General features: G+C 39.2%; 1 protein-coding gene and 1 long non-coding RNA gene across 5 annotated transcripts in view; one reads left to right on the forward strand and one right to left on the reverse strand.

Moving 5' to 3' along the window:
- FMN1 (formin 1) overlaps nucleotides 1–27,124 on the reverse strand; it is a 386,235-nt gene that overhangs the window by 35,198 nt on the left and 323,913 nt on the right. For 3 of the 4 annotated variants that reach the window (XM_073012011.1, XM_038009790.2, XM_038009795.2), the window contains one exon: nucleotides 197–248. The exons of the other annotated variant lie outside the window; for it this stretch is intronic. In XM_073012011.1, coding sequence (XP_072868112.1) covers nucleotides 197–248 — 52 coding nt within the window. The remainder of the gene's footprint in view (nucleotides 1–196; nucleotides 249–27,124) is intronic. 4 annotated transcript variants of the gene reach the window in all.
- On the forward strand, nucleotides 2,430–7,567 carry LOC140710370 (uncharacterized). The gene is made up of 3 exons (XR_012091348.1): nucleotides 2,430–2,649; nucleotides 4,227–4,284; nucleotides 7,319–7,567. It is a non-coding gene; the product is annotated as an uncharacterized lncRNA (long non-coding RNA).

Consider the following 27,124-nt stretch of genomic DNA (forward strand, 5'->3'; position numbering starts at 1 on the left):
GAGACAGAAGGTAGAATGGTGGTTGCCTGGGAACAGGGGAATGGGAAATTCGTGTTCAAAGGGTGCAAAGTTTCAGCTGGGGAAGTGAAAATGTTTTGGAGATAGAACTGCATAGTAAAATGAATGCACTTCATAATAATAACACAAAAGAATGGCTAGTCAAAGAAAGAACTGGGGCCACATTAGAGCTGCTTACCTTTTCTGTGCATTCTCTAAGTGACTTTCTTCCATCTTATGCTCTTTTCTGGCTGTAAAACAGAAATTATGATTAAAAATGTTTTCTTCTGTCATCTCCTTTGCGTAATCTTACAGCTTCAATTACACCCATTCTTCACCACAGCAGGTCTGAATTCAGGGATGGGTAGCCTCTAGCACATGTCCTGGTAATAGCACTCCATTTGCTTTATCTGCCACCACTGCTTTTTTTCTTTTTAATTATACTTTAAGTTCCAGGGTACATGTCCACAAGTGCAGGTTTGTTACATAGGTATACATGTGCCATGTTGGTTTGTTGCACCCATCAACTTGTCATTTACATTAGGTATTTCTCCTAATACTATCCCTCCCTCAAACCCCCACCCCCAACAGACCCTGGTGTGTGATATTCCCCGCTCTGTGTCCATCTGTTCTCATAGTTCAACTCCCACCTATAAGTGAGAACATGTGGTGTCTGGTTTTCTGTCCTTGTGATAGTTTGCTGAGGATGGTTTCTGGTTTCATCTATGTCCCTGCAAAGGACATGAACTCATCCTTTTTTATGGCTGCACAGTATTCCATGGTGTATATGTGCCACATTTTCTTAATCCAGTCTATCACTGACGGACATTTGGGTTGGTTCCAAGTCTCTGCTATTGTGAACAGTGCCACAATAAACATACGTGTGCATATATCTTTACAGTAGCATGATTTATAATCCTTTGGGTATATCCCCAGTAATGGGATGGATGGGTCAAATGGGTTTTCTAGTTCTAGATCCTTGAGTAATCGCCACACTGTCTTCCACAATGGTTGAACTCATTTACACTCCCAACAGTGTAAAAGTGTTCCTATTTCTCCACACCCTCTCCAGCATCTGTTGTTTCCTGACTTTTTAATGATGGCCATTCTAACTGGCGTGAGATGGTATCCCATTGTGGTTCTGATTTGCACTTCTCTGATGACCAGTGATGATGAGCATTTTTTCATGTGTCTGTTGGCTGCATAAATGTCTTCTTCTGAGAAATGTCTGTTCATACCCTTTGCCCACTTTTCAATGGGATTTTTTTTTTTTCTTGAAAATTTGTTTAAGTTCTTTGTAGATTCTGGGTATTAGCCCTTTGTCAGATAGGTAGATTGCAAAAATTTTCTCCCATTCTGTAGGTTGCCTGTTCACTCTGATGATAGTTTCTTTTGCTGTGCAGAAGCTCTTTAGCTTACTTAGATCCCATTTGTCTGTTTTGGCTTTTGTTGCTATTGCTTTTGGTGTTTTAGTCATGAAGTCTTGATAACAGACATAGCTAACAGAGGCCAAATAATTTGTTTTCTCTGGGACACTTTTGAGAGTGATATTAATAATTACACCTGGACAAAGACATGAATTAGGGCAATCTGGGTAGATCAGGACATGTGCTCACTCTTGCACATTTCATCATGTTTCCCCTTAATGTTCCCACAAAAAACAAAACCAGCACGGGAACATAATAAACTCAGTAGCATTTGCAACAGTTCAGTTCTGCTCAGAGTCATGGGAATCTTGCACACACTGCCTCCACACCCACAGGCCCTTTTGGCAGTCTAGGGAAGTCTGTGGACTCTTGTCAGAATAATGTTTTCATAAGGTTACTAAGAAAATCAATGATACTGAGATACAATTCTGAATCCACAGGTCAAGAACCTATGTTCTTTCTATAGGATTATCAAGAGGTTTCATTTTAGGGTGGTTCTTTTATATATCCTTCTCTACAATCAGAAGATATATTATTGTATATGAAAATACCACTCTCACACTTTAAAAATACCAGAAAAATAGGAAAGTTGAGACATAAGCTACACAAGCCTTCAGATTCCTTTAATTTAGGGCTACAGTGATTTAAAATGAATGAAAAAAAAATGAATCTCATATTTAGGATCTATGGTGTGATACTTCATGAAAGGTAATAAGGGATTTTGAAACACCACCATTTTATTAAACCTGGCCCTACCATTTACTACCTGTGTGGCTCTGGGCAAGTTAGTAAAGACCAAATGCTTAGTTATTGCCTCATCTGTCCCATGAGAATAGCCATAGTGACCATTATCATACAGCTGCTGTAAAGATTTAATGAGATAATACATGTAAAAAGAGGAATTATTAAGAGCCAATGCACACTGCAGAAACTCTGAGGGTTTAGGGAAAAGCGCCTTCAGGAAAATGAGAAGAAATTAGTCATCTAAATTTTTCCTAATTTTGCCCATGTACAGATAAAAAAGGCATCTACTCTTGTGGTGTGACCTGGAGGCTCCAACAGCCTAAAATATTTCTCCTACTTGAATGTGTAAAATTTCAAACCAGGCCATTACACATTTTAAGTCTTTGAGATGCTCCAAGCAAAACACAAATACATTACCTGGAAGAACCATGTTTAAAGACTGGAGTCACAAACTCAAATTCTAATACCATCAACAAACAAGGTAAGTGTGGGCCAAGTATAAGAATCCCAGTGTTCTAACATTCTAGTTCTAGTTTTTCAACACGGGAACTGATAGCCTTAAAGTGGGAGAGACAGTAGGGAACTGCAGGGAAGTGGGAAGGCTGTACTCCATTTACGAGAGGACAAGCACTTGGTCTTGTTACCAGATTTAGGTTTTTAGACTAGAAGCTAGAAAGGGATTTTTAAATGAATGTTTCTAACTTAAAAAAAAATTCAAACATAATATGACAAAGAGAACAGTCCTGCTGGCCACATGTGGCTCTGCAACCTCTGATTTCAGCCTCTAGTAGCTGCTGACGTCATAACATAGGAGGGTTTATTCCTTCCTTCCATGGGCTAGACACTATCCCAGGTGTTTGGGATCCACCAGCAAAGTAAGCAAAGTTCCCTGTAGAACTTTTGTTCCTGTTGGGGAAGACAAATAATTAAACTCGAGAGAATAAGAATCAGTGTAAGTAATTTTTGATAAGTGGTAACAACAAAAACAAAAAACAAAACCAAAAAACCCATCCAGAGCATAGATGGAGGCCTATAGAAGGAGACTCTCCATGAGTTACCGAATTAGGCATGCCTGGGCAGCTAGAGCACGTCCCACTGCGACTCGGTACACAAAGGGAAAGGCAATATTGAAATTGAAGATGACAAGTCTTAGATGAAAACTGTTCTTTGACTAGGAGTGGCTCAAATTGATGTGTAAAATTTACTTAGTCTTCTATTCTACAAAGCCACATAAATAGCGGGATTTAGATGCTTCATTTTTCTTTTTTTGAGACAGCGTCTCACTTTGTCACCCAGGCTCGAGTGCAGAGGCATGATCATAGCTCACTGCTGCCTCAAACTCCTAGGCTCAAGCAATCCCTCTACCTCAGCCTCTCGAGTAGCTGGGACTATAGGTGTGCATCACCGTGCCTGGCTTACCTTATTTTTCAGAGATGAGGTCTTGCTATTATATATAGCATATATTATATATTATGTATAGCATATTATATAGCAGATAATATATAGCATACAGTATATATAGCATATATTATATATAGCATATAGTGTGTGTGTGTATATATATGCGTTAGTCTCAAACTCCTTGGCTCAAGCGATCCTCCACCTTGGCCTCCCAAAGTGCTAGGATTACAGGTGTAAGCCACCATACCTGGCCCGCTTTGGGATTTAAATTGTGACACTACTAATGTGAGGTGAAGCGGGGGTATGTATCTTAGGAGACAGATGGGTTTGGAAGAACTGTCAGACTCAGTATGGGGAAGGTAGGGAAATAAAAGGCATCCCTCAACTTGTTCTTCTCTCCTCTATTTACTGTCTTTCTAAAAACTTTTGTTCTTATTTTCCTCCTCTCTCTTATTTATAAGAAGCTCTCTTATTGTCTGCCATGAGTTAAATATAATTCTTTTCCAACTCGTAGGAATGAAATGTAGCTGCTTACAATAGTGACTGATAGTCTCACAGTTTTCAAGGTAATAAAAGCAATAAGGAAAATAAGTCAGAGTATTAAAAATGAGAAGTTTTGCTTAACATAAATTCTGTCTCCTAAATGTCTTTACCAAGGTTACTTGCATGCTGTGATGATGGTGAATCTTGGGAAATGCTTGGAGAAAGCTGAGAGGTAAGTTTGCCTGGTGACACGCTTATAATATGGTACAATTTTTATGTCACTGGCGGACTATGTGGTTTTTCTCAAATTTAAATTTTCTCCTTAAGTAACATTTTTCATAACTCTGTGTCACAGAGAGAAAGTAACATGGCTTCCTCAAAAGGTGTTTTGTTAAAAGAGACACATATGTGGATTTTATTTAATACAGTCTCGACTGAATAAAGACTGCTGGCTTTTGTGTAAACCTTTAATGCCCTGAAATTTTGTTTTCTGGTTCATTTGCTGGCCATTGTTTTATTAGTTATCATGAAATTGCTCCACAAGAACAATTCTCAAGTTCATAGTTCCGTAGCCTACCAAGTGAAGCAGAAATGGCTCTTTCTATTCCACGGCTATGGGCCCAAGGAATGCAAATCAGAACTCACAACACCTAAACGCCAAGCTTTAAGCCTCACTGTGTCATCTGAGTGTCATGAATCAATCACAGTGTCCTGTGTTTCAGTTTCCCGCTCTGTCAAACGGAGATGATGATACCTACCACCCACAGAGTTGCAGTCAGTCTTTTTAGTCGGGTCTTTGACAGTTCAACGTCATGCCATGGCTGCTGGGGGTTCAAGCTTCCAAAGGGTTGACTGTTTTGCCAAAGTCAAATGAAGTGTAGCATAGAGGAAAGAGCTTGGGTTTTGCATCAGGCGGACCTGGGTTGAATTTCTGCTCTCATACTTATGAACTGGGTGATCTTCAGAAAATCACTTAACTCCACTGAGCCTTATCCATAAAATGGGAATAGTAAGATCTACCTTGCAAAGTGCTTGTGACTATGAGATATACTGAACGTGTGAGGTTCATCTAGTTACTGACATATGGTGGTCATTCAAGAATGGCAGCCATTTATTGTCGATTGGCTACAAGCAAATGCTAGTAGTCACTCTTCTAGCTTTCTGACTTCGGCATGGTTATCACAAAATTTCACACAACTTGCTTTCTTTAGAATGTTCATAACTGCTTTCGGTAGACAAGAATTTTGGTTGTTATCATTTTATGCTCAAAACGTTAGTGTTTTTTTCATTTCACTCACTGAGCTGACGTCCTTAGCATGGCCTGTAAAAGGCTCTTCTACAAAAGGGTGGTTCCCTATGTCTGACCTAAAGTCATTTTATTTGCTGTTTCAGTTCATTTTGTTTTATTTCATCCTCAGGAGGAAAAGAGAAAAACTTATTTATAATTTAACAAATAACCGGGAGTCATGGGGGTGGGTGTGAGGGGAGCATTACTTATGATTATTCTCAACTGTTTTTTCCCCTTAATGACCACTGAGTTCTGTAATCTTTGACCTGATTAACTGGATCACTTCCCCAATCCCAAATAAAAGATAATGATCCAGGAGTCTTTTTTTTAGAGGTAAGTTTCCTGAGAGCTAAGATTTCTTCCTTAACCTCTAGACTCTATATGGCGACCTGTAACTGGTTCCCTTCATTGCACAGTAAATTCAATTCTCTTTGTTGCCACCAAAACTGCCATTTTAAAAGACAAAGTGAACTATGCCCCTTTTCTGCTTAATGTTCTCACTGGTTCCCCCTCTGAAGACAAAGTGCATTGGCAGTTCCCAGTGAGCCCCTCACACGTGCTTCCTGCCATCCCCATACTTTCATCCCCAGAGCTCCTGCTGCATGGGACTCATGGCTGTTCTCTGGACTCACTTGCTGCATGGTGTCTTTATTTTGGGGCACTTTGCTCCTTCTGTTTCTAATGCCTTCTCTTCCTTGCCCTTCTCCTACCCTTCTGTTTGAATGTCTTTTCTTTCTTCAAAAACCAAGCTTGAAAATCTCCTCCGAGAGGCCCTCCATGCCTCTCCTGCATGGTGGTGAGTGGTTCTTTCTGTGGAGATCCAAACACACTATCTCCACACAACTCCTCATCATAGCACACAGAAGGCTATGTCAAGATCACTGGCTGGCAGTTGGCTTTTTCCACTGGACTCGGTGCTCCTTCAGAGTTGCAACCAAAATCTGTTTCAGAGTTTTTCTCTCAACTATCGCCTAGTAGGCACTTGTGTACTTACCTTTTTTTTCTTTTGAGACAGGGTCTTGTTCTGTCACCCAGGCTGGAGTGCAGTGGCACAATCTCAGCTCACTGCAACCTCCATCTCCCAGGTTCAAGCGATTCTCCGTCTTCAACCTCCCCAGTAGCTGGGATTATAGGCACGCACCATGGCCAGCTGATTTTTGTATCTTTAGTACGGACAGGGTTTCACCATGTTGGCCAGGCTGGTCTCAAACTCCTGACCTCAAGTGATCCATCTGCCTCAGCCTCCCAAAGTGCTGGGATTATAAGCGTGAGCCACCATGCCCAGCCTTGTGTACTTATTTGACAGATGGAAAAGTATACAACAGAAGAGCCCATGTTAGCAGAACACAGTCCCTACACATTAAGTGCCTGTTTTTTGGCACAGGAATTTCTAATCTTCCATCTTTTGTTTGCAACAAAAGAGTAAAGAGTAGAGTGGAACTGAAAAGCAAAAGAATACTATGTCCATCTTATGTTCTGCCTTTAGACTGATACATTAACACAGGCACACAGCACTAACACTATAGGGAGGCACAAATAGCTTTAACCCTCCAGTTTCATCTGTATCCGATTGAGTCTTTAAAATACACTATTTTCCAGAGTTAGCTTTGAAAAAGAGAAAGCTTTTATAAATAAAATGATATTTCCATAAAATATTCAGACTAAGAACATTCACCATTTAAATGTCCCCAAAGTTTTTATTCTCAAGAGGGTGGCACTCATACAATGAGAGTGGCTGAAGGAGGCGGTCACTCTTCAAAGAAAGTGGGGCTTTTATGCCAAACACAATTAAGCCATATTTATGGATGCCCATCCGGGAGGCAGTAAATTGTGAAATAAGGGGAAGGGATAAGGGTTAGAATATCTTCCTAGTATTCTTTACACAGTCTATTACACTTTAATATACCATGGTTTATGGACCTGACATGGTTGGTATAAACCAACAGGACGCACAGTAAAGAACTTGTTTTTATTACAGCTCTACAAATAGAGGAGTCGGGTGATGCTAACAAGGAAACAAAGGGACTGCACTCTGCTTCACGTGGGATCCATCTGATGTGAGTGTGGCAATCATTTTCCATGTCTTAGAAAATCCCCGTTGTGCACTTTCCAGGAGAAACAAATGCTTTACACCCACTGAGGCACAGCACGCTGACATTGGAAAGGGATGGCCTTTTAACATTTGAGAGAAGAAAAACAGATATTTGGAACCAGTGACTGATGCAGAGCTCTCACCCTTACATTTTTCCTTCTGGTATGCTTGCCCGTGGAGGATGACACCCTCTCTGGTCTTCCTAAGTTATTAGTTTTCCTGGTTGTGGTGAAATTAGAAGAATGATCATTTCTGGTCTGTCAGAGCTTACACGCGCAAGTGTCTAAGCTGGATGGTAAAACTGAAGAGCAGAGGGTCACTTGTGAGATTTTCTGTATGAAGTGTTACAAGGCTGTGTAAAGACATACTGCCAAGGTTCCCAGTGTAGGATGCAGGATTTCCAGGTCCCTTGCTTAAGGCTACAGTGGACTAGGAAACTAGGCTTTTGGTGAAAGTACCAAGAAAAGGACATTGTGTTACTACACTCTGAAGAGGTCTTCAGAGTCATAAAATTAAAAAACAGAAATCCAGATAAAAGGAGTCTTCAAATAGACATCTAGTCTACTTCCCGGGCTGATGTTCTAGCCTGGATCCTCTTATTTTCAGTCAGACTTACTAGATCTTGTCTTTTTCATCCTTTTATTTATTTATTTATTTATTATTATTTTTTTGAGACGGAGTCTCACTCTGTCACTCAGGCTGGAGTGCAGTGGTGCGATCTCGGCTCACTGCAACCTCTGCCTCCTGGGTTCAAGCCATTCTCCTGCCTCAGCCTCCTGAGTAGCTGGGATTACAGGCACATGCCACCACGCCTGGCTAATTTTTGTAGTTTCGCCATGTTGGCCAGGCTGGTCTTGAACTCCTGACCTCAAGTGATCCGCCCACCTCAGCCTCTCAAAGTGCTGGGATTATAGGCATGAGACACCACACCCAGCCCTTTTTATCATTTTAATCTGCCATTTCTAGTTGCCCCTTAAGTGAATCAGAGTATTTTATGCACATCAAAACACACATGCACACACACCCCCACACCTTCCCCCCACACCCACACGAAATGGCATTGCCTAACTTGGGCACCTGGGGCTGTTCTCAGCCAGGGTCCTTCATGTGAACTGCAGAACACAGAAAAGGATTTGAGCAGCTCTTTTCTCAGTTTCCCCACATACACATGACTGGTAACACTCTAAATGTCTAGGACAACGCCAACTCATTACACACGATGGCGGAGTTAGGGCAGTGTGACTTAATTCCCTTACACACAGTTGAAAATGTGAGTCCTGAGGCAATCAAACTTACAAGGGACTTACAATATTAAGTCATGTACACTTTTCTATAGGCTGAGTACTCCTTATCTAAAATGCCTGAGGCCAGAATTGTTTCCAATTTCAATTTTTGTCCCCTACATTTTGGGATACTTGCATATACATAATGTAATATATTGGGGATGGGACCCAAGTCTAAAGAAGAAATTCATTGATGTTTCATATATACCTTATACATAGTGCGTGAAGGTCATTTTAGTCTTCCCTCAAGGACACTGAATAAACTGTCCATTGTGCTCCTGCATTTTGGCCGAGGCCCGTCACATAAAGTCAAGTCAAAATGCAGGTCTTGTCAAAATGCAGGTGCACAATGGACAGTTTATTCAGTGCCACGTCAGTGCTCAAAACGTTTCAGATTTTGGAGCATTTTACATTTTGGATTTTCAGATTAGAAATTCTCAGCCTCTATCTCTAAATCTAGTATGATGATATTCGTAATATATCTTATTGGTGTAACAATGTGAATTACAAAGTGCTGTTTGTATACAATAAAAAGGGTCAGACCTTCCACAATACTTTGGAAATATTTCAGTTGTCATGGACTCATTTATATTCTCTGATGACTGTAACAATAATTTGTATAGGTGATAGGTACGATTTCAGATCACAATGTACAGTTGGCCCTCTGCATCCGTGGGTTATGGATTGTAGATGGAAAACATTTGGGGAAAAATGGATGGCTGTTTCTGTGCTGAACATATACATGCTTTTTTTTTCCTTGTCATTATTCCCTAAACAACACAGTCATAACAACTAGTTACATAGCATTTACATCGTATTAGGTATCATAAGTAATCTAGAGACGATTTAAAGAACAGGTGTAGGTTATAGCAAATATGACACCATTTTATATGAAAGACTTGAGCATCTGTAGAGTTGGGTATCCATAAGGGTCCTGGAACCCATCCTCCACAGATACTAAGGGATTACTAATAATCTCAAACACTTAACCTCATGATACACCTAGTCTGTGCTCAATAGTAACTACTGCAAAAGTAAACATTTTATCAAGTCATAGTTCTAGGAGGTAATCGGACACAAGTATAATTGGGATCTAAATGAAGTATATTTACCCACACTTTTTCAGAAGTAAACTCACTTTTTTTCCCCAATATATTTTCACTAGAGATGAGATGTTTCGCCCCCAGGTGAGTCTTTCAACCATTTACAGTACTGACAAAACACTTGGCCTTCAGACTTTACGAAGGATTCTGCTCATTCTTCTTAAAGGCAATCATTTAATTCGTGGCTAATATTCTACTACCTTTTTTCCTCTGCTTCTGTGTAGTCCAGTGAAGTCCCTCAATGCTGCACAACTATCTGTACACAGAAACCTCTTCGCTTTGAGTGATACAGATGCAATTACTTGAGGAGGCTGATAAGACAGTATAACCTTAACTTTGCTATAACTTAGCCCAACGATTTAATCTCAATATGGAGAAAATGGATACCCAAGTAGATGAAGTGACTTTTTGGATTACACTAATAGTCACAGAATCCAGGTCTTTTGACTATTAATTTAATAATTTTGGCTAATAATTTGTGACTAGTAATCTACATTTTCCAACGCTCCCTGCTGCTTCCCAAGGGGCAGCATTTTTCTCCAGGATTCCCAAACACTGAGGTGGTATTTCGAAGCTGCTCTGTACGACACATCTTCCACGGAAATAGATACATCAGAGACAAGGTTCCAAGATGGAATTTCAGCTTTCACTCTACATTTCCTGACTCTTGATGCTTTAAAACAGACCATGGGGGTACAATTTTAGAATGATCTGGTGAGAGACTCATTAACATTAATAGGAGTCAGGTGGTTGCATTCTCAAACAGGGCCTGAAATTCTCCAAGTTGTACCATCTTCTAGGCCCATACATGCCTTTAACTTATCAGCATTAATACAAGTGACAGATGTCTTTTGTAAAATGCTTTTCCTTAGTTATTTTTCACAGATACTTCTAAACAACCATATTTATAAGATACCATTTTCACTTAAGGGATAATTATACATAAACCTATTTCCTTGTAATTTAAAAAATAATTATACATAAAGCCTGTTTCCTTGTAACGTCTACCTTGCCTCCCAGCCATCTCATTTCCAGTAGGAAGGGTCCAACCTTCTACAATAATTTAGAAGTATTTCAGGTGTCATGTAGGGAAACTAAACTCTATAGGCTTATCATTCAGACAGCAGACACCATTTAGGAAATCTCAGGAATTGCAAAGAAGCTAAATTTTTAAAAGAAGGCTTCTTGCATTTTGTTTCCTCAAGAACCTTAGTGAAATTTCAAAAGCAATGGGGTTTACAGTCACAAGACTCTGGACAACCATTTGGTAATAAATTGCAGGTATACTAATTTGGAGGAAGGTCTTCTTTCCCAAACAACTCTGTCTTATTTTAACATTAGCACTAGTCTGAAGGTGTATAATTTCTGAAAGGCATGGACTATGGCTTTTTTCTTTCAAACTTTGTATTCGAATGCCTAGCACTTGAGACTGTAAACCTAATGTTTATAAATCAGTAACTTGTTGCTTTAAAAATTGGTGAGAATGTCCACAAAAGGGTGAATTTGTAGCAGGTTCATAAGCAAAGTGGTAACAGGCTACACGGTTTTTTTTGTTTTGTTTTGTTTTTTTAATTTTTTGAGACGAAGTCTCGCTCTGTCCCAGGCTGGAGTGCAGTGGTGCAATCTTGGCTCACTGTAAGCTCCACCTCCCAGGTTCACACCATTCTCCTGCTTCAGCCTCCCAAGTAGCTGGGACTACAGGCGCCCGCCACCATGCCTGGCTAATTTTTTGTATTTTTAGTAGAGACAGGGTTTCACCGTGTTATCCAGGATGGTCTCGATCTCCTAATCTCGTAATTCGCCCGCCTTGGCCTCCCAAAGTGCTGGGATTACAGGCATAAGCCATCGTGCCCGGCCTGCATGTTTATTTTTATTTCTTCTTTAAAGTAGTGTTCTTCAAAAGCAATTATCTCATTTTTTAAATCTCATAGCATTTTAGTACTAGAAATTTAGCAAATCTAAAGAAGGAAAGTACCCCGTGTTAATTTTTTTAAGTGGAAGAAAAGGTTCTCCAACTGGCATCTTTGGGTTTCCCATAACTGCCTCTGATGATTTTCTATGATATTTAGGGTCAATACTTTATTCTTCAGACTTTAACTTGTCCATATGTACACTGGATAAAATGAAACCCTATACTTGAAAACTTTGGAGCTATACAAAACTTAAGAAATTACATCGTATAAACCCCTCATGCTATAGTTTAAAAATGAGCTAAGTTAAACGGTAATAGGAGATTGAATAGTGGATTTTCCAATAACAGAATCATGTACTGGACTGTGTCCCCTTCCCCTCACCAGCCATAGCTACTAAGATCCAACGACAGTCAAGCTAATGCTTGTAAAGTAGTCTAATACAATGGCCTAGGACAGTCAGATTGGTGGTGGTGGTGGCAATGATGATGATGATGAACATTCACTGAATGCTCAGAGTATGCCAGGTGCTGTGCTACTGAATTCTTAGGTTCTACGCTGTGGATAATAGTGGAGCCGAAGCTTCCAAATGCTCCATTACTTTCTAACTATTGACACTGGGTAAGTTGTTTAATGTGGCTAAGACTCAGTTTTCTCATCTATAAATGAAAGTAATGATAGAACCGACATTCGACAGCTGTAGTAATTAAAAGAGATGTTTGTAAGGTGCTCAGCCATGGCACCTGGCACATTAGTTAAGTAAATGTCAATCACGATAATGACTACCACCACCACTATAATTCTTTGTAATCCAACGACATTTGCTTGTGCAGCCTTTCCTGGGTTCCTGTGAAACTTCTCTGGGGAATTTGAGCACCCTGGTTTTCCTTAGTAAGACGTGTATCCCTACAGTAAGCTCCCGAGGATTAAAGTACACTTTCTAGACCCACATACCACAAAACGTGCTTGCAAAAAGTATCACGGGAAAATGCTATGCCAAAATTACAAATAAAGAATATAAAGCAGTGGCATGATGTGCCTAAAGCGATGTCAAAATGTATATCACACAAATTCTATATATAGTTGCCAAAATATTATATCTATAAAAAAGCCAGAAGGTAACATACCAGAATATTACAGTTGCTATGTCTGCCTCTCTGGTGAAGAGGATTTTTGATTTTCGTTTGTTTTCAGTTGCTTTTTGAAGAAAGGGGCTCATTTAATATAATCAGAAGAAGAAACAACAGATGCTGTGTGGAGGCAGCTGCAGAGCACTTTGAAAGCGAGGGACCTGCCTAAGGTCATACAAATAGTTTTGGGCAAAAAAGAAAGAAGCTGTCCCCAGACTCCCGTCTAGTTTTCACTGTGACATACTGTGATTCTTTATAGGTTCCTGCTGAAAAACTATAAAACTGTCATATTATTACAGAGTGGAACAATAGAGAAACAAGTCATAACAGAAAAACCACCATCGGCATGGATAAGTTAAATTTCAGGGGGCAGTCACCCACATTAAAGTCCTCTATTCACACCTTATACTCACAGGTAACAGGAAATTCTACAATCTCTATAAAGTAACCATTCTACATATTTTTTACAAATTGTTCAGAAGGACATCCAATATTAAGAATAGTTTCAATCACATTATAAACAGTAAAATTCAGATAAAAAGCTATTAGGTAGGGTCAGAGATCTTAATGGCTTAAGATTGATTTTAACTAAAGAAAAACTAAGAGAAGAAAGAAGCCATACTTATACATGATTTACAATATACAGCATCATACCTTGACAAAGGAAATTTCTTATTCTTCTAGATCTATTTACATGAAACCTCTGACATCTGTGTAACTTAACACATTTGTTAAATAGTTGAAGCTCTCCCTCTAGAAAAACAATTGTTCAGACGTTTAGTCATAAAAATGAATAGACTACCAGAATTTCCTGCAAGTAATCACAAAATAGCCATTGCTATCCTTAAATCAATCTTCCTTTAAAACCCTGGCAAAGTCTAAATGTACTTAGGAAACTGAATTTACAGGGCCATAGAACCTGACAAAAGTCTAACTTCCCTAATATTGGCTATTGCTAACAACATCAAATTACTTTTAGACCCATTTTTATTTCACTTGGTCAAGGGTTTATCATAGCTGGGGGTTTAAAACGGGTCCACTAGAAATGGTACCCAAGAATTACCAAGATGACTTCAAGAGCTCTGATGTTACCAAGTATCTAGGTGTGATGAAGGTCATCATCTGTCTCTCGGGTGATATTTGCAGGAAAAGAAAATGCTGAGAGAACTGGGATTCCCAAAGAAGATGCTGTAGAAGATATTTTCCACATTAAAGAACATTTGATCTGTTCCACCAGTAGATGAACTACTAGCAGAAGTGATCATTATCAGAGCCAGTAAAAGGAAAGAAAGAAATGAGGCTTGGTTTTTAAAGTAGCCACACTGCTTCTAAGTCGAGGTGAAAGTGCTGACAGTGAATTGAACAGAATTCCAGGTGGAATCCTCCAGTCACCTTTCAATCATAACTGTCATCTTCAGAGAAAAAGCTTTTGTTGAAGAAAAATTTGTACAAACATTGAATAATCACATTGATATGGTAACAATTTAACAATACATTCAATAAGAACGAATGTTACTGTGGGTCATTTCTTCCCTCCTTTTTAACAACCCTTGGTATTTTCCCCAGATTTTACAAGTAATAAATCCTCACTGTGGAACGTTTGAGAAAGATATAAATAAGAAAATAAAAGCAGTGCATAAGACTTTCTCTAAGCAATGGCCACTATTAATATGTTGATTCATTTCATAAATGTATATATTTATAATCACACACTCATTTGTGCTTTGGTTATATAGCTGAAATTATATTGAACATAATGTCTTTTCTTGCTTTTTCATTTTTTCCCTTTTTATTTAACATAAAGGTACAGGTATAGGTCAACTTTTAAATGAATACTTTTATAATTAATTTCTATTTAAATTTATAATTATTAAAAATAATTGTTTAAAAATTAGCCTTTATTTCAAAGTGAGTATGGCACCTATTCAAACAAAACATTTTCTAGAAACTCATGAAAGCATTTCAAAATAATTTTTTGACCGTTCTTCCTAAATGAGATCTTGTAGGAGAGAAGTGTTTATGAAGGATTATTAAAATATTACCAAATAGAATTAAGGTAGATTTTTATCATTTGACTTAACTTGGAAATCATCCATTGCTTCACCCTTTAGTCTTTCTATTTTTGTGCCTTAGAGAAATGTTTTACATGGCTACAAGTGCATTTTAAAATAGTGTCTAATACTGCGAAGTAAGTTGAGATTTCCTTGTCCTGTGCTTAAACCTTATACTACTTATTCTGTATTTGAAAAATACAGTATAAAGAAAATATCCTTCATGCAAAAACTATTGCGGATCAGTATATTCTTGGAAGCACATGTGAAACCTCTGTGTACATGACAAGCCACACACACAGGCACGCATTCAGTAGGAAACAGATCTCCCTCGAAATCTGAGAGGGGAAAATGTTCAAATATTAGGCAAATTGGAGAAGTGCCACCATCTCCTGTACGCAGAAGCCTGAAGCAAATTGTACAAGGGGCATGAAGCTGATTTCAGAAAGTGAAAAAAAAAAAAAAGCTCATGAAACCAGAGGCTTCAAATGTTTTACTGGAGAAAAACCATAGCATTACCTCCTCCTGTGGGATGATAACAATGATTTATGAAGCTGAAGTCATTTCTTGTGATTGCACTTCAGGGAGATTGGTTTCACATGATCTGCGAAGGCAGGCAAGGCAAGCTGAAGAAGAACCCCACATGTTCAATTGAGGCTTAGCTGCTGCCTCTTCAAGGGGATTCCAGAGCTCCGAGGAGGGGGAGGAAAACCTACTGCTTTCTGATGCATGCAACCCCCTTCCCCCAACCAACAAGCTCATTAGGTGGACACACGGCTCTCTTATTTTCTCTCTCCTTTTAAAAAGTATTACCACTTCTGCTGTGTGGGAGTAGCAGCTTGTTGTAAATGCACAGCAGGATAGTAGCAAAGCCAAGATTAATTCCCTATGGATTTATATGGGGCGTTCTCACCCACGATGACTTGTACCGTTTCAAAGGTGCTTATGCTGCTGTTTTTATGGCTGGTCACTAACTTTATTCTGGCATATGGGGGCTGGCGCCATGACATGGAGTGAACATTTTATTCCTGAATTAAAGTGGATATTTGACAGTTTCTGTCAGAAAGTTCAGAGCAACGAATTTGTGGGACAAGATTTATTGCATATTTTATATGGGACACATCTGTTTCTTTGCTAGCTTTGTTCCTTCCCTTAAAAAAATTTAAAGACGTTTCCTAAAGAAATATAATGACTGATAGAAAAAAAAAATTCGAAAGCAGAAGATAAGTATGGTCAAAAGTTGGGCATTTAGGATCTAACTTTAAAAAAAAGAAAGAAAAAAACCACGTCTCATTTTGATGAGGAAAAATGATTTATAGTCATGTATAAAAGCTCAGTGAAACAATGTTGTTATTGGCAATTATTTTATGGTTAGTTTAATGCCATTTATATAATGAAATTAAAAATGTAAATGCATTACCTACCATTTTCTGCATACTTGAAACAGGACTGGAGAGAATAATTTGCCTTTGATGTATTTTTAAGATTTCACCATCTCAAATGGTGGACTGAATAATAAGTCCAACTACATCGGCGTTAAACAAAATAATTACAGATATTTAAACATTTAAAATTGATATGCCTAAAGATAAACGCAGACGACTTCCAACCAAAATCCATCAGTACAACGTGAAGGGTGTATATAAACTTCTCATCTAAAAACTCCCTCTATTATAAAAAGTGAACTGAGTAACAGAGATTCATGATTACATAAAGAGTGGGCTCAACCTGAAACTTGGCGTTAACAGACAGGCTACTTTTTCTTTTAACTGCAAAGAGAGAGGCTTTAATTCTATTATGAAACTGAAAATAAAACTTCCACTCTTAAATATTTTGCAAAATTAATCCTTAACTAATTTAGGTAATATGCATTCTCCTTATAAAAACATAAAACATTACAGATAAAGTCCCACTGAGAGACCTCTGAATCAAACCCTCTGTCTCCCCCAACACATATAGACATAGTTATCTTCCACAACTCAAGTACTCTTATTTTGGGATGTATCCTTCCAGAACTTCTGAGTGTCCCTGTGCAAGCATGCAAGGTTTCTCTAAGACAGACATAAAGAAGTAGATTTGTTAGCGTATTAGGTAGACATAGTTTTAATTTATTTGAGTCTGTCAAATAGTCCTCCACAGTGACAGTATAATTTAATACTACTAAAGGCTGATAATTGTTGTTGTCAAACTTTTGAAATTTTGCAAATCACATAGATTTTGGTAAAAATCATTTGTTAAATATTTTGCAAATATATTTTCCCATGCTTTTGCTTGTCTATTAACTTTGTTTACAATGTTTATCATTTTTAAATTTAAATCTGAAACAGTCAAATTCACAAATACTTTCTTCATGTCTTTTGCTTCTTAAATCATTTGCAAGAAGGTCTTGTCTACTTCCAAGTTAATAAAGAGGTCTTGTATTTTCTTATGATACTGTTTATATTTTTGGTTTTGCTTTTGTCCTTTAGATTATTAATTATTTGAAATTGTGTGAGGCAGCTTCTTTTGTTGTTGTTGTTGGAGATGGATAAACACTGTTCGAATATCACAGATTTTTCTAAGAGATAATCAGAGTATCCAAATAATGGCAGATTGTCTTGTCCTCTCACAGGTTTAAAGGAGTCATTTCTTTTTCCTTTCAGCTGCCTGGGTAAAGTTGGTCCATTCATGTTTATTTTGATTATGAATATGTTTAGATTAATCCTCATATTTATTTTGTACTTTTCTTCACCAAGCTTGCTGGCTATTTACTTTTTCATCTTTTCCTAACTTTTGTTAGATTCACCAAACTGTCTTTGCTTCATTTTTCCTTTACGGGTTTGAACACGATAAAGTCTAACTTTTTGAATAATAAATACCTAAATCTTTTTTTTTTTTTTTTGAGATGGAGTCTCACTCTGTTGCCCAGGCTGGAGTGCAGTGGCACCATCTCGGCTCACTGCAACCTCTGTCTCCCGGGTTCAAGCAATTCTGTGCCCCAGCCTCCCAAGTAGCTGGGATTACAGGCACCCACCACCATGCCTGGCTAATTTTTGTATTTTTAGTAGAGATGGGGTTTCACCATCTTGGCCAGGCTGTTCTTGAACTCCTGACCTCGTGATCCACCTGCCTCAGCCTCCCAAAGTGCTGGGATTACAAGCATAAGCCACCACGCCCGGCTAATATTTAAATCTTAACACCCATTATACATGTGATTTTAAGGTTATCTACAGCTAATTATATCTCAGTACTCTAACCTGGAAAAATATAAGGGTGGCTTGCTTTTCGTTTCCTTCTCCTCCTAAATTCTATGGTCACATCCAATGCCTCATCCCATTTTGATATTATCTGCAATTTTATTTCCACATTATCAAACGTGAATGCTTTACATTTTATTAATAATGCTTTAACCATTATTTTATAAGTGTTATTGCTCATTATACCTTTTGCTACTCCATTTATTCCTAGATTCATTTTCAACTTGAAGAAGTACAACTTCAAGAGAAGATCTATGAGATACCTGTAAACCCAGCATTTGGGAGGACAAGGCAGGTGAATCACCTGAGATCAGGAGTTCGAGACCAGCCTAGCCAACATGGTGAAACCCCGCCTCTACTAAAAAAAAAAAATTAGCCAGGTATGGTGGCACACACCTGTAATTGCAGCTACTCAGGAGGTTGAGGCAGGAGAATCGCTTGAACCCAGGAGGTAGAGGTTGCAGTGAGCTGAGATTGCACCACTACACTCCAGGCCTGGGTGACAGAGTGAGAGTCTGTCTCAAAAAAAAAAAAAAAAAAAAAAAAAAAAAAAATCTATGACTAGTAATCTTTCTAGGCTCTATATTTCTCAAAAGAATTTACTTTTCTCATTTACTTTAATGACAGTTTGGTTAAATTTAGAATTCCAGGTTCTGATTTTTTTCCCCTCAGAATTTTACATTTATTACTCTATTTTTTCCCTGTATGCTGTGTTGCTGCTGAGAAGTTTCTTGTCTCTCAGCATTTTTCTAAATCCTTGATTTCTCAAGGCTCATTATAAAGAATTAAGGGTGCATATATGTGTGCATTTATTTTTCATTGCCTTTGTTGGCTCTTTCAATAACAGATACAATGTCTTTTCATTTCTGGGAAGTAATCTTGCATTATTTGAGTATTTCTTACTCTCTTAAAAATATTTCATCAACTCAAATTTTAATTTCTATATTCTCCACTGGATTCTTTTTTTATGAAGGTGTCTGTATCTTATAGTTCTCTGAGATTATAAAACACACGTTCTGAACATCTGTTCTGCCTACAAGCATGTTTTTTCAGGTGTAAGTTCTCCTGTTTGTTGAGTTTCTTGGCTTTCCTCAGTTGTTGATTCTGGACAGTGAACCAATCTTTCCAGTTGAGTCTCACCATTGGGTACAAGAGTAGGACAATATGCTGCAGCTACTCTGTCTTGGAGAGAATAGAGGAGGGCAGAATATTCCATGAGGCAGGGTACTCACTCATATCCTGAGATACTACTAACTACCCAAGGCACTGCCCTGTCCCTCCTACCCAAGAGCCCATTCATGGTCTGTCTCAAAGATAGAGAGTTTCTACTGTTATTGCCTACACCAAGGTGTGCCCAAAGAGGTCATCTCTGCAGAATGAGAAAATTCTCACAGATGCTGTCATTCCAGGAAAACTGCTTAAATTCTAAAACTCAAAGTTTTAAGTTTCTTCTCACGTACATTCTATAGACAATTTTTACATGTTTTGAGCACTTTTTAAGATTTTTTTAAACCAACAAAATGCCAAAGTAGCAATTTTACTATTATCAGAAATAAGGACATGGTGGTACAATCATAACCATTTTTAAAATACCAATTTTAAAGGCACTATGTGGAAACAAAGCCCCTGAAACCTGCTATTCCAACTCATGTTGGAGGTCTAGTCACACCCATGGTCCAGAATGCTTTGTGGGTAACTTTCACATTCGAAAAGTTTTCTTCACAGAATGGGCTTCCCTGAACTTACAAGGCGGAAGGCATGGAGCCTGGAGCTGTAACATCCTACTGCAAAAATAGGGAAGGCCACGTTGAACAGTGTGCCCCTGCCAAAAGCCATGTGCTCCCTTCTTTACAGTTCTATAAAACAGCATCTGTGACTAAATAAGATTTCACTGAAGTGCTGAAAGCCACACACAGTTGAAACATGGACTTGGGGATGGCAGCAACGCCACCACCAACAGATAGTATAATGTACCCCTGTGAGAGGGGAGAGGTGGGAAAGGAACTTTTAAAAGTCCTTGGTCATGTTATTATTAATCATGTTATTTAATAACTGTGAGCACTATTTAAAAAGCAGTATGTCCCATTTCCTTCATACCACGAAAGCCAAGTCTGCCTGGGCTGGAGTATGGAGCCCAACAGCGGTTTTTAGAGGCTCAGATTCTTACATAGTCCTCTTACTGCACGCTCACCTCAGAGTGGATAGATATCTACACGAATGTGACAGATTACACACAGATAATGCTTTGGAATTTTTTGAACATTTTCAGAAACAGTATTTTTAAATTTTATTTGCAAGGAAAAAATACTTATCAGTGGCAAGTCAGGTAGGTTCACGCTCAACATTGGTCGCTTATCTCACCCATTCGGATCACTTGCTCTGTTCCCTCCACTGTCTCTTCTTCTCCAGACTCTTAAATCTATTCAGGCTCCAAGGCTCACTCTCTAGACCCTTCTCTATCTTTTAAGAGACGAGGTCTCACTCCGTCACCCAGGCTGGAGCACAGTGGTGCAATCAAGGCTCACTGGAGCCTCCAATTCCTAGGCTCAAGTGATCCTCCCACCTCAGCCTCCTGAGTAGCTGGGACTATAGGTGTGAGCCACTGTGCCCAGCCCTCTGTTTTATAATTAGCTATAAACTCAGCTACTCTTGTTCTGCTGATGAATCTCAAATCTGTATCATCAACTCCAAACTACATTCTCAACATCAGATTTGCATTTCCCCTGCCCTGCTGAACATCCTGACATGAATAGCTGTCCAGGAATTCCAATTATTCCCTGAGTTGCCCACCATAACACAAATTTGTTCCTTTCTTTGTCTTAGTCACCTCAGTAAACAGCATCGACATTCACTAAGATGATCAAAACTTGGGATCTGGCTTCTCCTTTTGCACAACTCCTATGTTTAAATCCAATTTCTGTCTTTTCTACTTCAAAAACATAGTCTTGAAATTCTCCACACTTTTCCATCTCAATTTCCACCAGCCAGGTCTAAGATGCTCATTTTTCACCCGAGCTACTTCAGTAACTTCCTTATCTACTCTTGCCTCTGTGCACTTATTTGTCTACACAGCAAACAGAATAATCTTTTAAAACATGAATGTTGGCCGGATGCGGTGGCTCACGCCTGTAATCCCAGCACTTTGGGAGGCCAAGGTGGGTGGATCATGAAGTCAGGATATTGAGACCATCCTGGATAACAGGGTGAAACCCCGTCTCTACTAAAAGTACAAAAAATTAGCCGGGCGTGGTGGCGGGCGCCTGTAGTCCCAGCTACTTGGGAGGCTGAGGCAGGAGAATGGCATGAACCCGGGAGGCAGAGCTTGCAGTAAGCCAAGACTGCACCACTGCACTCCAGCCTGGGCGACAGAGCGAGACTCCGTCTCAAAACAACAACAACAACAACAACAACAACAACAAACATGAATGTTGTCAGGTTACTTTCATCTTACAAATTGTTTTAAGGCTTCCTGTAGGATAAAATCCAAATTCCGTCTCATGATCTTCAGGGCCCTGCCTAGGTGTCTTGCCCTAGTTCCAGTTGTCTTTGCCCATCTTAATCTCTCAGTATGCCAAGCTCTCAGCAGCCTCAGGGCTGCCAATCATGGTGTTCTTTCTGCTTACGATGTGTTTTCCTTCTATGCTTCCTGTAACTGGCTCCTTCCCAGAATTAAATGTCATCACTGTTCTACTCTCCCTACTCTTTTAAAGTAGGTTTCTTAATACCAGCCCTCTTCAGCCAAACATAAACTTTCCACAATTTGTAATTATACAATGGGTTACTTATTTGCTCTTCTGTCTCTTGTGCTTGCTAATTATAAGTTTATCTGTCCTGTTCATGACTATATAAACTATGCCTGGCACAGTATCTGTCACACTGCAGACTCTCAAAAATGGGCTGACTAAATTTTCTCTATTATCCTTTTCATTGCTATTCCCCTATTATATAGTTGTCGGTTTAGGATTGACTCTCCTGACTACGTTGTGAGATCTTTAAGCCAGGAGACCGTCTCTTGTCTTTGCTCGGCACAGTATCTGACACACGGTGGGCCTATTCACAAAGAATGAATGGTTAAGATTAGGTACTCAGTAACCTTTTCCCCAAACTGTATTAGACCCGACATATAAAATCAGTGTGGGAGATGTTGTTTAGAGTAAGTAGTCTGGAGAGGTCAAACAACGACATTGCTAATAATAACAGCAAATTTTGGATAAGGTCTGTTTGGATAACAAAACTCGAATGATGGAAATAGTAGTTAGAAATCACTCAAAGGGAGACTCAAGGGAGCTGACCCTCCCTCTGGATGTCAAAATCCATCAGTGACTTAGCAGTGTGGTCCGTAGAGTGTCTCTCAGAATAGTGACTCCTGACTCCTCCACATATGTCAAGAGGGCCTAATGGCTGCTTCCTTCACAAGGGTGGTGGGGAGACACATGAGGTCAAGTGTTCCACAGCCCATAGAGAGGCAGCTCTCCAAGGACAGTGGAAGACTCCCCAGGGCCCTGCTTAGCGCAGCCTGAGAGGCCACAGGCCAACAGTGAAGGTGTTGAAAGACACTGAGATCGAATTCCCTGGGGGAAAAATATTGCCCTGAGATTTAAGAAAAAAGAGGAAACAAGCCAAAAGGGTATGCTCAGAAACTGATGGAAAGAGTTAATGTCATCAGATCCAACCAAAGGAAATTAAAGGAAGATTCAGTGAAAAGAGGGCAAAAACAGAATCAAAGGATCCCAGGGAAGCACAGACCGATTTAATGAGAAACCAGGAAAGCAGCGAGAAAAACAAAGGAGTCTCTCTTCATCTATGTTGAACCCAGACTTCTTGCCATTTAATGCTAATGCTTTGCTCCATTCTTAAATCATAGCCACCTAGGAGTTTACTTTGGAGTTTGTATGTAGAAACAAAGAGAGACCCATCTTCTCTTAGAACACGACATGACCCCACACTATCTTCACAATATTTCAGGCGCCTTCCAGATAGCATCTTAGCTGTGGAAATGCTATTCTCTTACGTCCTTCCCAATTTTCCTAGTGCTGGCTCTTTCCAAAGCCGCTCATTCTTATCTCCTTCAACTACTTTTCAGATAAACAAGCTCAGAAAACACACACATTTGGCTACAACTGATGCATTCATTGTGTTCTGAAACGAGTAGAACTAGAAGAGAATTAGAGGAGGGGATTCAGGGATGGCATGTCCTCAGGCCTGTTGCCACGTCTCCATTAGGCTCTGCATACGTGTTTATTTTTATAGCTCCCTTTCATGACTAGATTGTGTGAGACAGAAGTCTTATTTCCAAGGTTCACTTTACTGAGTGGCCTCCAGTCACTCTTTCCAAGAAGAAAGATGGAAAATTATGGTCCAAGTAACTTTACCATCCATCTAGGAACCAAGGGGAATGCTGGACCTCAGCCACTCACCAGCTTAAACTGTCATTTATGAGGAACATTTATGACTGTCTTTGGGTCTTGACAGCATTATCTTGGGCAGAGTTTGTGGCGGTAAGGCCCAGCTAATCACATTTGTCTAATTTTATATTCCCATCACTTTCACAAATGGATTATTACTTACTATTCATTTGAATAAAACAATGATCAAGGAATCTTGTCCTTTTAGATGGAAATCATAACATATAAGAAAATAGCATTAGTTTTCATGTTTGTACCACTTTCTAACGAAAGAGTTATAATCATTTCACATTATTGTCTTGTTCATCTTTTTAATGATCCAATGAAGAAGAAAGGATATACAGGCCGGGCGCGGTAGCTCATGCCTGTAATCCCAGTACTTTGGGAGGCCGAGGCGGGCGGATCACAGGTCAGGAGATCAAGACCATCCTGGCTAACACGGTGAAACTCCGTCTCTACTAACAACACAAAAAATTAGCCAGGTGTGGTGGCGGGTGCCTGTAGTCCCAGCTACTTGGGAGGCTGAGGCAAGAGAATGGTGTGAACCCGGGAGGCAGAGCTTGCAGTGAATGGAGATCGTGCCATTGCACTCCAGCCTGGGCAACCGAGCAAGACTCTGTCTCAAAAAAAAAAAAAAAAAAAAAAGGGAAAGACATACAGATTGCTGGCTCTCCTTTACAGCAGAGGTCCAGAATGATGTGACTAACTTAAGAACAGGAAGTGAAAGAGGTATGGATAAAGAAAAACATGGTTTATTCACACAACTGAATAATGTATAGTGGTTAAAAGTAATTAGACCCAGACCAGGTGTGGTGGCTCACACCTGTAATCCCAGCACTTTGGAAGCCAAGGCAGGCGGGTCACTTGAGGTTGGGAGTTTGAAACCAGCCTGACCAACATGGTGAAATACAAAAATTAGCTGGCGTGGTAGCAGGCACCTGTAATCCCAGCTACTTGGGAGGCTGAAGCAGGAGAATCACTTGAACCCAGGAGGCAGAGGTTGCAGTGAGCCGAGATTGCACCACTGCACTCCAACCTGGGCGACAGAGCGACACTCTGTCTCAGAAAAAAAAAAAAAAAAAAAAAAGTAATCAGATCCATATGTATCAACATGAATAGATATTAAAAATTAGGATGCAGAATAAGCCCAATATGGTTCATCCTTTCTATAGTGCAGAATGTCAGAATTTCTTCTTAATTTGGTAAATTTTGATCACTCCAAGTCATACAAAGGGAAATTCCATTTTCCAAATTAACGAAGCTAATTGAAACGTGATTTTGTAATTCTTTATCATTTAACATGTTTTTGTTCTCACTGGGTTTTTGTAACGGTGAATAGAGTCTAGCTTGGCTGTAAGAGCTAACAATTTGGATAACAGTGCTGCTTTACATCTATTGCACTCTGCAGAGGATGATTCAAAAAAGAGGCTACTCATCTCCCCTGAGGATGAAAGATAAACATTTGCGGTTAAAATATTGTCACGACTCAGATAAAAGGCGGGATTTAGCCCTGCCACTTGGCTCATGTTCCCTCCTAACCAAATCATAATTTTTTAGTAACCTAATAAAATTACTGGGAACAGAAAACATGCATCCCGACTACTAGAAATATTGATACAACAAAGGAACATGTTAGTAGTTTCAACTTCTTTTACTTAAGGATTTCAGAATTCCTCCCAGTGAACAGGGAGATTGGTAGGTAAAATACAGTATTTGCTGGTAGATGACCTAAGAAAAAACTCTTTATCTGCTGGCACCTATATACATTTGCTTCACATCAAATGTTTTGTCATCCCCTAGAGAAAAGACACTGGTAGATGGCAAGAATGCTAATATTTGCTTACGTGGAGCAAGAGCAGGCTATTTGGCCACAGACTCAAAATGCAATGTGCAAGAACTCAGAAGCTGCATAGCAAAACTCCAGCCCAAATGAAGCAAAATGTGCTTGTCTGCTTCCTCAAGGTCTACTCTAGTTAATACTGATGTAACTAGAGAAATACCCAATAACAAAAATTTGTCACGCAATATCTAGTCTAAGATGGCACAACGATGTATGAGACCAAGTTATTCTTCTTACTAAGTTACAAACACGCAAAAGTTCTGTCAACCTTACAGCTCTTTAGACGCACGCAACCAGGAGGACCAGAGAGGCCATCTTCTACTTCCAGCTGCTAGTGTTTCTAGCTGGTGAATAACACAGGTCCCCAGGATAGGGGGGTGAAGGACAGTTTTCAAAGATTGAAAGATTTCCTCCAATTTACATTAAAATTAATATGAAGGACTCTCTATGTGGCTGCTGGAGTAGAACGGTGGGAATCAAATCAACAGCCCGTGCTGTCCTTTGAGGCCAGTTTCCTAAAATGGGTGCTCTGTGCCAATGCTGCATTAGCTGAAAGCATATGGATGCAATCACATTCCAAGATACCTTATTTGGTGTTGGTATGGACTTGGCATATTGTCTCAGCTTACAAAAGCAATAAAGATTCTCTGACTCCTGCCAATCCATGTAAATCACTCTTATCTGTTTAAAGGGTGAGATTCGTGAGTGATGAAAACAGTCACAACTATTTTGTTACCGGCATATATAACCATGGTCTGTATCTAGATAGAACTCTCCAAGGTGTGAGACCTCAGTAGTGGGAAGGGAGACAAGATTTAGACAAACACCCACACAGAAATGAGGGGGGACGCATTTGTCCCATGTGGCAGAGTTAGGAGATACTGAATCCAAATTTTGTCCTTATGTAGAGACCTTATGCTGGTTGAGAAAGCAAAATAACTAAATAAGGATTACTTTTATCTGCAACTCATTTTAATGTCTTCTTTACTTTTAAAAGCAAATGGACTGGTGAAGGGAAATTCACTTCTCTGAACTGTAATACAGGATCATCCCACATTCAGGCTATCCAAAATTTGGGGGATCTGGAAGGCCAAAGACCAAAAATAAAATAAAGTAATAAAAAAAAAGTAAATAAAATTACTTGATATGAACTAATAAGTGACAGGAGATTAAAATCTTTTAATTCTTGTGTCTGGCCATATAACTGAGTGCCACTGACCATTAGATAAAGACAGATTTTTTAAAATAATCATCCCTATTGTAAGGGATAGTCACTCCTGACTCATTGTCTTCTATTCTTCATTAGTTTGTTGATTGTTTTTCCCCAGATCACATTTTTAGAGTTGTTCTTTTGGTGAGATAGTGGTTGAAATAGTTTCATTTTCCCTTTTAACTCCTGTTTTCACCTCTAGATGAATCTCCTTTTAGGACGGAATTTCATTCCATTTATGATCTAAATGAGGAGGAACTCCTTTAAATGCTCTTTTCTTTTTTTGGACAGATTCAACCTGTATTTCACTGAGTACCACTGCATCGTAAGTAGAGAGGATACTATAAATAAAGTGAGTGAAATAGACATCTTCCCTCTCGTATCAGCTAAGTAATTTCTCAAATATTTAAAAATTCAGGGAAGTGCCACAGAGGTAACACAAAGAGGGGCAGTTCCATTATTAAGAGTAGAAACCTAATTTTCCCAGGAGTATGTATAAGAAAAGCCCTCCCTGTCTGAGGAGA

Source organism: Chlorocebus sabaeus, chromosome 26, assembly GCF_047675955.1.
Source record: "Chlorocebus sabaeus isolate Y175 chromosome 26, mChlSab1.0.hap1, whole genome shotgun sequence".
NCBI lineage: Eukaryota > Metazoa > Chordata > Mammalia > Primates > Cercopithecidae > Chlorocebus > Chlorocebus sabaeus.